This window comes from Marmota marmota, unplaced genomic scaffold, assembly GCF_001458135.2.
Source record: "Marmota marmota marmota unplaced genomic scaffold, marMar, whole genome shotgun sequence".
Lineage (NCBI taxonomy): Eukaryota > Metazoa > Chordata > Mammalia > Rodentia > Sciuridae > Marmota > Marmota marmota.
This window is the reverse complement of record NW_025999869.1, coordinates 12,688,427-12,700,106: the sequence shown is the minus strand read 5'-3', so window position 1 is coordinate 12,700,106 and position 11,680 is coordinate 12,688,427. Positions and strand designations below refer to the sequence as shown.

Below are 11,680 nucleotides of genomic sequence, written 5' to 3'. Positions count from 1 at the left end.
ATTGTTGATCGAATGTATATTTTCTTCTGTTCAGCTTCTTAGCCCATTGATTGGTTGGGTTGTTTGTTTGTTTTGGTGTGTTTGTTTTTATGCCAGTACCATGCAGTCTTTGTTACTATAGCTCTGTAGTGTAAATTTTAAAATATGTTTTAGTTGTAGGTGGACTCAATACTTTTATTTTATTTATTTATATGTGGTGCTAAGGATTGAATCCAGGGCCCCACCCATACAAGGTGAGTGCTCTACTGCTGAGCCACAACCCCAGCCACTCTGTAGTATAAAGTCAGGTATAGTAATGTCTCCCATATTGCCTTTTTGGTTTATAATTGTTTTGACTATTCCGGGTCTTTTATTCTTCTGAATGAATTTTAAAACTGTTTTTGTCTTGCTGGGTGAAGAATATCATTGATATTTTAATGGGGATTGCATTGAATTTGTATATTTCTTATGTTACTTTGACTATTTTAACAATATTAATTCTGCCTATCCATGAACATAGGAGGCTTTCCACTTCTTGTGTCTTCTTTAATTTTCAGAGAAATAATTTTCCTGAAACATCCCATGTATTTTAGAATTAGAGCAAGTCTTAGAAGAGTGCAAGTCTATCTAAACAGTCTCCTTGAAGATCCTACAATGGTTGGAAAATAAGAGAGGAACTTTTTTCAACACCAACTGACCAGCTCTTTGGGGGGGGGGGTAAATATCGTGGCACTTTCTCTTCTTGCAGTATGTGGACCATGAACCCCATACCTGTTGTTCCTATCATCTTTCTACCACCCACCTGGGCTTAATTGAGCACAGGCACATGCACTCACAGACACACACATTCATCCTACTGCCATCACCACTACCAGTCATAGGAGTATGTTCATGTATTTGAGCATATATGTGCTCTGAGGATACGAAATGCTGAAACTTAGCAGGAGGGATTTCAAAAGTGCAAGTGTAAGAATTTCACATTCCTAGATTTTATAATTTATAACCCCAGCTGAGATAAACTGGGCTGCTTGCTCATTAGTAGGTATAACCCCTCTTAACCTGTGAATTCATTGAGTGATTGGATCCAGACACCCTACCTCCCATAGCATGAGTCTACTGAGGTTCTCTTTGGTTATTTCAAAGTCACTAAGGGGAAAGAACATGGGAATTGTCACCAACTGAATCACTGGACTTGGGATAGTTCCATGTGTTTGGGAGTGTGCAGGGACTTTGTGTGTTTGTTTCTGATTTTTTTTTTTTTTTTGTATTAGCACAAGCTCTGGCAGGGAGTTTATCAACAAATGTTTCTTGTGAAGTGATCAAACAAATAAGAATTGGATAAACCACTTTTAATGATGAGGTGGAAATCACTTGGAAGGATTTAGGGGTAAGTCCAGCCTGAGTAGAAATCCAGCTGCGTCTTCCTCTCCTTGGCAAGGTACTTAATCTTGCTGAGCTTGAGTTCTTCTACTTTCAGGACTATGGTAAGGACTAAATAAAAATGAACTTTGTGAAATGGTTAGTTTGTCTTCAGCAGATGTATGTTTAACATCAAATAAATGAACCACTCATGTTTATCATGTTTCCTGAAGAAAGCAAGGTCTTTTATCCTTAAAATCCAATATCTAAACAACAAGAACATTTAATAATGCTGTGAAGTTTTACATATGGTAGTAAAAACACTTGTGAGATATACACTGAATATTCTAGAATGATAGCAACTGACAAGAGCCGCATATATTATTTACAGACCACTTTTGTACCTTGTACTTTGCTAAGGGGGCCTCATGGATTTTTTTCTTTTAATCTTTACAATTACCCTATAATGAAGTGAAATTGTGTCTCTGCTTTATGGACAATGAAATTGAGACTTCTATGCATAATCATTTGCTTCATATGTGGCAAATCAAAACTCAAATAGAAGTCTGCCTGACAGCAGGTCCTGAGGTCCCAAGCTTTACTTTGTTTTACACAAAATCCTTGACTCTATGATATAATTCATACAACTATTCAAAAATATAAATATTTTGAATATAATGAAACCACACACACAACCTTTTAATTTTTATTTATATTTCTTAGTTTAAGAATTACACACTAGCCAACATTATTATATATTTACATGCTGAAACTGGCTGCAATAAGTTTAAATTCAAGAAAATAATTCTTATGTGCTATTCATTTATAATCCTCATTTTTTTTTACTATCTCATTTATCCCAGAGATTTTAGTATAGTTCTCTTTTTAGAAAGACATGAAAACAGATGCGGTGATATCCACTTGTGTTTGCATTTTTTAGACATTGGAAATGTGCATTATGTGCATGTTAAGAAAGGCTATAAGGTCATCAGTAAGGCTGATAATCACTACATTGTGAAGAAACTAGAATATCACTTTTTATAAAAGGACAGTTCAGAACTATGCAGGGACAGTATTTATAACAGAACTATTTAAACACCCATGCAAAGGAAAATTAAAAATGTATGGAATTAATTATAGGCAACTTTGTTTGAGTTAATTAGATTCAAAATTATCATGGCTGAATTCTCATTATTGGACCAAAAAATAAAGTAAGCTGAGGGAACTGTCAACTTGTTTCAACTGGTACAAGGACACAGACATGGAATCAGATTAGAGGTCAATGTGATAGGGGAGTGACATTTGGTTAGGAACTCAAAGAACATAAATTTTGTTTTTCGTCATTTTGGATCATATTTATCTTTATCACAAAAGCACTTCTTGAAGCAAATTAAAATTTGATGTCAGAATTTTTAACATCTACAGCAATGTTCTACTACTTATCATTTTCTAAAAACTAAGCTATTTAAGAGCGTTGCCCCCCACCCCCACTTTTAAAAATCGTTTCTTTAGGGAAGTATCTTTATTAGTATCCTGCTGACTCCTTACTAGTTTCTACAATCTTTCTAGTGCATTTGGAAAATGTTTTATAAACCTTTGGTGTGAAGCAGTGTCTCCCAACCCCCCATTTCCCCTATTTTTTTTTCCTTTTAAAAAATAATTCTGGAGTCTTTGGTTGAAAGGAACAATACTATCTATGGACAAAAAAGGCTACTGTTTAAAAGAAAAAGAAAAAAAAAACCTTCTAGTGTGCATTGTGTGTAGCAATTGTCTGGAGCTGTTATGAATAAGCATTTTTATTTTCTGTACTGCCATCAATACAAACTTTCACTTTTTGAAAATTGACATTTAATTTGCAAACTTTGGTTTCTAGTAATCTGACATATTTAAAAAAAACTCTATTAAGATATCAATAATCATTTCTCCTTTTTCCATTTTCCATTTATAAGGCTATCTCTTGGTTGTCATATTGACTACAGAAAACACTACCGGGTTTTCTCATAGCGCAGGGAGGGTGAGAGGAAGTGAACCAGAGGGGAGTGGAAGATTATGAATGTTTGAGTCTGTGTGTGTGTGTGTGTGTGTGTGTGGTGTTTGTGTGCGTGCGTGTGCACGCATATGAGATAGCAAACTGAAACCCTTCTGTCTGGGATTCCCAAACCATTTATGCAAAAGGGTGTTTAAATTACTCTGCTGGGGCACTCCAGTAACCGTACATAGTAAATACAAACAAAAAATTTTAAAAAAACACAATTATTTGTATCTACTGACTATTCATTTACAGCATGTTTGATTATTTACATAATATTAGAACACATCAACTTAAGCCATAAACAGAATTAGCACGTTGCCTTACCATAAAATACAAATTAGAAGTTAAAAATATTTAAGAAATCTGTTTTAATATTTACACACTCTCAGTGAAAGTCATGGTTGCTCACATAACATGTACTTTGTACACTTAGCAAAATGGCATGATTGCTACAGTTGTATTTTTCCCTAACCAACATGGTGGGTTTAGTTTCATTTTTTTTTCTCCTCCCAGGAGGAATTTTTATCATTTTCCATTTTCTTAAGACATTTTCGCTTTTAAATCACTGATGGACAACATTATTTGTATCCTTAAAAAAGAGCAATTAGACAGGCAATGTGAGAACTAGTTAACTTGGATATTCCGAGGTACAGTACTATTGTAGTGTCGAACTCTGCAAAGGTTCATAAGAACTGTGGGCATTGATGCGCTGATACGAGAAATGCTCAGTACCCTGTATTACTTATTTCAATATGTTGATTGTTGGTTGCTAAATTAAAAATACATATACACTGGTTTGGTGAAGGAAACAAAATGTATTAGCTTATTCCTTTTGTTTTCCAACATATGGATGCATATATATGTATGTATGTTTACATGGATCAATATATACACATATACACATGTAGATATGTTGTAAGACCTGTGTTTGTTGATGTTGTCTTGCTGTTTCTGTTTTTGAATATGAAGTTAATCATAAAACAGGAACACAGTTACCTATAGAAAATGGAAATTGTCTTAGTTGCCAATTTAATGCAGGTCTTGCTCAAAATAAATGTGATTCATTTCTCCATTATGCATTCCACTGCACTTCCTTTATGTGTTGTGCTTTTTTAAGCTGATGATATTTTTGTGTATTCCTAATGCTAGAAGGTAAAGTCTTTTGGTTTACAAATCATCATCATCAGTAGTAGTAGTAATATTTTTACTTAGCACTGCTTTTGAAGAAATGAGTAAAGGTCTAGATGGCACTGCTTGAGTCTTTTCCCCTGTTATTAAATTGCAGTAGAAAGAATTGTAACATACCTTTGCAAACACAAGATTATGTTGCATGGGTTTTCAATTCTGAAGTGCATTTCATACCTACTAGCAGTCATGTACAATATATATATACAGGTTGAGATCGAAGATTTCATTTAGACTGTGCATTTTAGAGTCAGATTTCCTATGAATTTCACAAAGATGAGAAAACACCTTAATTGCTGGCTATCTTGCAGTTTTATAATCAAAAGAAAAACTATACATATGTATAAACTGATAGTAATATCATATCAGAATTGCAAAAACACACCTTTGTGGTCCTTTAGTTTAACCACTGGATACCAAGCTGACTGGCTGTCTGGATTTATGAAGCCTAGCACCCTTCCTTGCATTTGATAACTGCATTCAAATTCAACTAAACATATAGCTTAGAATAAATTCTATGTCTACTGTTATTTTGGACAGGATGAGTCAGTTTTTTTCTATCTATATGTTTACTGAGTGCCAATATATGATTTTCGATCTAGGACACACATTTCAAGGTTCCATCTTCTCTCCTTTACCTAGTTTCGTTACATCGTTGAGAGCAGAAATGAATTCCTGGTCATATGTATTTGAGGCTCATGTTATGAAGATGTATCCCTCCACATTGATTCAGATCGTTGACTTGCCTAGACATCCAAAATTTTGTTGTAATCATGAATGACAATATTAAGAATTTTTATGGCTTTTATGGAAATTGCAAATAAGAGCCCACTTCTAGACTTGGGCTCTGAGTTATGTCTAGAAAAAACTTTCTGAAATGACATTTTAGACTTGTGCCCCTGAGTTATTGATAAGCTCCTTCCTGTTATTTTCTACTCCAACTTTACCCCCTGGCCACAAGGGGCAGGCACTTTTATTAGTGTGACGCCCAAAAAAATGATTGCCTAGGAGAAAGCATGTCCCTGGAGAAACATGAGAAACCTCTACTCTGAGCATACAGGGAAGATCCGTGGTCAGATTCTGCCCAGAGATTATACTCAGAGGTGTTCAAGTATGTAATCAGAAATAAAATCCAGACTTTTCTACACTGGGGAAAATTTTTTTATCCCACCTTGGGGCAATTTCAGAAAGTTGAATGACAAACTATTTTTTCTTATGTTGTTGTTCTCTACTAGGTAGAATAGGAGAGCAACAGGACTCTATAATATTCCAAACTACTGAATTAGGAGGGGAAGAAAACATACATTTTATCCACAAGAAAATAACTGGCCTTGGCCCATATGCATAATTAGAAATGTTACTCTGAAAAGAGGATGCTTTTGTTTTCTAAGTAGAAACGGCAAAGTCATCTTCTGAGAAAAAGTTCACTCAAATCAAACTTTACATAAAATTAAACAATTCATTATTTTCTACACAAGAAGCAAAATATGAGCCTCACATCGATAGAAATAAAATATTATCAGCCTATTGTCATTTCTGTCCAACATATGAATGCATATGTCCAATTAATACAAAAAGAAACAAATGGCATAATTTAAGGTAGAATAAACCAATATACCATGTCAGCCTAATTATCAGTTATATATTTTTCTGCAATATCAACCAAGGCTCATAACTCTCAACAGATTAATGTGGCTCTATTATTACCCTATTGTCCACTAGTTTTCATATTTTTCTTGATTAAGCAGATTGCAATATACACAATGGAAGCACCCGTTAAGAAAATCAAATCCAGTGAACCCACAAACTTTTTTCATGCACAAACTCTTTTAAAGTATTGTTTGCTTTCAAAATTATAAAGGTAAATTTCATTGCCCAGATGAAAATAGAGTTCACTCACTCTCCCAAAGGCTTACTGTGCCTGTCTTCTAAGAATATTATCAGAAGTTTGGAAGCAAGAAAATCTGAAGAGGACCATTAATCCTTTAAAGCAATAAACAAATCCTCCTTTTGAAATACCGTATTCAATTCAAAAAATAAACTCATAGGGAAATGTTCCAGGGATACCTGGCACTCTCGAAGGAAGATAACCTATTTGTTAGCCATGTCTGTATTCTATATTCCTGCATGACTCCCGATCTAACCTGAACATCTAAGATACTTCTAGTTCCCCTAACTTTTCTATTTTCTGACTGTATTCTGATTAGATAAATTATAAAAACCTCTTTAGATATGCTGTCAAAATCTTGTGATGTTGGAAAAAAAATAATTCTCTCTTTACCCTTTGCCACTGGACACAGTATGTACAGACCAGATGCTGTGGGGCGGTGATAAGGGTTATGCTTGCTTGCTTTAAATTTGTTACAACACTCATTTCTGGAATTTTTGACTCTGCTCTGTGTTGTTAACTTTTTAGCCACCTAGAAAATAGTTTTGTGCAAAATATTTTTTGGGTACTCCCATGTATGATATTGTTCAGAAGAGTCTCTATCTCTAAATGCCAAAATGAAGGATATCCTAGTTGATTCCCCATACTCCATCAAACACAGACAATGACCAAATTGCTGACCAAGTCTCTGCCTTGGCCCCAGCCCCCTTGGGCTCCCCACCCTAATCCTGCACCAACTATATGAGAAGCTACCAGTTCAGTGGTAATTATCTCCCCATGACATCATGATCACCTGAATAACATAGGCACAGACCATCCCAAAGTAACATGTGTGCATGGTACTGCTGATAATGTTTCATGAGCACAGCGCTATTTCAATAGCATGCCAACCTTAAGAATGAACACAGAGAGTGTCTGGATATGACCATATCTTAGGGCAATGACTGACAATGCTATTGAGCCTTTCCAGAGTATCTTCTAAATGTTTCCCCTCTGAGTAGCTGCCTACTATGNCAGATGAAAACGGAATACTCAAGCTCAATCCTGTCATCATGGGCTCACATCCCTTGCATTTTAACTGGAAAACCACAAGGACCTTAGTGTATTCATTACTTAGAAGAAGCAACCCAAACGGTATGAAATGGACCACAGGATAGGCCAGCAACTAAGGCATTTTAGCATCACTTTTGTCCTGGATTGATGTGTTTTCCAAGTCCTACGTCAGGCTGTACAACTGTTCTGAGGAGGAATCGAGTCCTTGATTCCCATGGGAGGCCATGTTTTAGTTCACATAATAAAGCCAATAGACGATGTTGAAGAAGGAAAAAACCACTGGGAAGAATATGCGGGACCACCTATCTATGGCATTCACGTCAGTCAAGTCGGGGATGGTGATCTTCAGCTGTGAGGCGCGTCTCCGCAGGCGACTTTTCTTTTGCGCCACGTGTCGTTCCAGAGCATTTCGACCAAAACTGTGCCTGGGCAACCCGGCTTTCCGATACTGGATGTTGGAGGCATCGTAGGCCATCATGGTGCTCCTGGGGTCTCCAAGTCCCATCACAGCCTCCGATGTGGCCATTTCGTTTTTGATTTCAAGTGTGCTCAGTAAGATGTTTTCGTGGGGGTCCATCTGCAAGAGAGAAGAATCAGAAAAGACAACTCAAACAATAATAAGCCTTGGTGGGTGCTTACAGTGCAAGGAAATATGATAAGACACACAGTGGGAAAGACAACTGGCTTTGCTATTTCACTGTGGAGTCCGAAGTGTGGCTCTGTCCCCATAAGTGATTTGAGTTTCAGTTTTCCCACCCATGCAATGGTATAATAATCCAGTCCTGGAGAACTGTGGCAATTATGTAATTTTAGAATGCAGTGCTGTTAGTATCCCTATCATTATTTCTGTTTAGGGTATGCAGATAACTAGAAGGCGGCCTGATATGTTTAAAGAATGTATAGTCTTTATATGAACACATAAAATATTAAACTGTACTTGGTATGAGATAACGTCAGGTAATGAATTACTGGATTATGCTCATAAGTGTTTGTAGATGATTTAATGGCAAAACTAGAAGTAAAAGTAGTGAGTAATTCGTAAGGACATGCTATATATGGCAAGTACTTTTTTTGTGTGATTTCATTTCATTGATACTTTTGAACAACCACAGTAGAGATGTCACCTTAAATTTGCAATGTCAATATAAATAAGTTAAAGGAACCATTTTGAGCAATATGAAACAGGCCACATTTGACTTGCCAGAATATAAGAGAATTCAGAATGAGGAATTTAAAAATGAGAGGCTAACAACTAAACAGAGTTGGAGGTAGAGAGTTTTGAGTCTGGGAAGGGACTGGCTTGAAAGGAAAGAAAGGGGACAGGATTAGAAGAGACAGCAGGCCCAAGTCTGACTGCTCAATTGCATTCTCTTGATTCAGCTCTCTTTAAAAAAATTTTTTCCTTGTAGATGGACACAATACCTTTATTTTATTTATTTATGTGATGCTGAGGATTGAACCCAGTGCCTCATATGTGCTAGACAAGCGCTCTACCACTGAGCTACAATACCAGACCTGAGTCATCTCTCTTGATGATTTCTTCTTGCAAAGACAAAAGTAAAGGATGAACACTGACATCTTGATTCTCAAATACTGAATTATTATATATGTTTAGTGCTGTGTTAAGAATGGGGTGCCTTAATTTTAAAAGGGCTCAATTGTTACACATAATAGAATCTAGCCATCTCAAGTTATCATTAATAATAGACTATTACTTATTTTGGTAGACAATAAGAATACAAAAATTTCCATTAAACTTTTTGGATTTACAAAGTAAAGGAAAAAAGTGATAGCCACCAATGACACATGGAAATAAGATTACTCAATTGAAAGATATGATGAATGCTCTAAGCTTCATGAATTATGCAGATGGCAAAAAAAGGTTACTAAGATTATATGTTAACAGTTAGCTTTCAAATGGTTTACCAGTCCTGCATTATAAATTAAAATCAAATAGCTTTTGAGAAACAGAAGCTACAAAAATATAGAACATGCTGCTATGCATTAGCTGACCAATTAGTCTGCTCTTTGATCGGATATTCTGTATGTTTATTTATGGTGGCATTCTGCATAGTAAAAAGACTAAACAGATATATTATTAAAATTATTTTTAAATGTTTTTAAGACTTGGAAACTAAACTCAATACATTTTGAAAGAGATCTGTCAAAGAAAGGTCGATTAATGGTTTTAGTGATGGGTTCCTGCTCCCCAGGGAAGCAAAGAGATATTTAAAGGCTGGTGCTATTTTCTAGTTCTTGGCAGCTACAAGAACATACATACTCTTAAAAGGCATTCTTCTCACAACCATACTCTTAAAAGGCATTCTTCTCCCAGTTTACAGGTGAGGGCATTCATCAAACTTCACAGAGTCAGACAGATACTAAATGGAACTGGGACTCAAACCTTGGTCATTAAAACTCAAAGGTGAGAAGCCAGAGGGTGCCATCTTCCAAAACTCAAGAAATGCAAAGCTGGTGAAAATGGGAAACCTATGGCTCATTGATATTTCAATAATGTGCTTATTTTCTGTTCTTCTCTGGGTTATACAGTTTTTTTTTTAACCACTTAGAAAATAGTTTTTCAGCAAACATTCTTTTGGCCACTATGCATGAGGACACTCAGGGCTCTCCCCTTCTCAAACACCAGCATGACTGTTTTTTTCACTGAGCAATTATAATAAGAATACGTGACTTGATACCAGAACTGGCTGAGTTAAAAGTCTAAAAAACAGTAACAACCATAATGGAAACTATAGGCAACGGACTACTATGAGGGGAAACTTGTTCTAGGTTTAAAACAAATCATCCTTAGATAGTCCGTTTAATCTTACTGAGGTCCCATCTTATTACCTACAGAAATCAAAAGCTGAGTTAGATAATTTCTGAAGCCTTATTGACTTATTTGTCCATTTCACCAATTAACAGGTATTGATTGGAAACCCATGGTGTGCCTGGTACTGTGCCAAATGGTCTAGATGCAGTGTAGGGCAAGTCAGCATGGTGGCTGGGTCCCCATGATAGTAACAGTCTCCAGAAAGAACACCAGCTTTGAGTCAAAAGGTTGTCCTTTGGGGACAACCTTTATTTATTTTTTATTATTTTTTTTAATAGTTAACTGTTTTCTTCTTTTAACATCTTTATTTCTTTTTATGTGTGCTGAAGATCAAACCCAGTGCCTGATACATGCTAGGCAAGAACTCCACCACTGAGCCACAACCCCGGCACCCTGATTTGTTATTTTTGACATTGGAAAAATAAATGCCTCTGAATTTGGGTTTCTTCAACTATATTGGTATCTAAGAACTCCAGAGATTTGGGGAGACTAGCTGAATTAAAGCATGTGAGAAGAACTTGAGACGTTAAAGTACTTTACAAAGTTAACTATTATAACATGTTGTACATGAAGTAGGATATATATATACAGGTCCCAGTGAGATAAAAAGAAAAAAAAAATGACAATACATAACCAAGCACCCCCCAAAAAAAAACCACTGCCAAAAGATAAGTGCTTTGCTTTGCAGAGTTACTCCGCTATGCACATTGTAAGCTCTCAAAATTTTGTAACCGATCTTGTTATAAAAATGCAATTGACATTGATTGAATGAATAAATTTGACCTTCTGGAAAAAGGTATGGAGAATGGCCTTTCTGTAGGTAAAGGCCTACAGAAAGGCCTTTCTGTAGGTAAAGGCCTATCATCCCCACTGGAGATCTGGTCAGGGGGAGGTGGGAAGGTGTGGGTGGCAGGGGAGGTGTATTGAATAGTAATATCAATTAATGAGGTGCTGTTACTCTTTGGGGTCAGTCATATCATCATAATACTTCAGCCGTATTATAAGACTTGTATAGACTCAATTAACACCATTAATAGTCAAGGAACAAATTAACCTGAACAAGGAAAGTAACTTTTCCTAGAAAACACCTATCCATGACCATGAAGCTGTGAAGTGGAGAGGGATAAGGTATAACCATCTCCAGGTGTAATTTATCTCTACACAGGGACGGAACAAAGCTGGCTGTAGTTAGTTCGTTAGGCTGCACATCATGGTTAAGGCCCAAGACACTGCTCTGATTATCCCATCCTGCCCCCCATGAAGGACCAATTTCTCTACTACTTTCACATATTTTCTACAAAGCTTATATTTCACTCCCTCCCTACCCGCCCCCCACCCCCAAATAGGTGAA

The 11,680-nt window shown here is 36.3% G+C and overlaps 1 protein-coding gene across 2 annotated transcripts in view; it reads right to left on the bottom strand.

Annotated features, from left to right (window-relative positions):
* Nucleotides 1–2,032: 2,032 nt before the first annotated feature.
* Gabrb2 (gamma-aminobutyric acid type A receptor subunit beta2) overlaps nucleotides 2,033–11,680 on the bottom strand; it is a 234,267-nt gene continuing 224,619 nt past the window's right edge. For both annotated transcript variants that reach the window (XM_015492645.2, XM_015492646.2), the window contains one exon: nucleotides 2,033–8,073. In XM_015492645.2, the coding sequence (XP_015348131.1) occupies nucleotides 7,726–8,073 (348 nt within the window). In that variant the 3' untranslated portion in view covers nucleotides 2,033–7,725. The remainder of the gene's footprint in view (nucleotides 8,074–11,680) is intronic.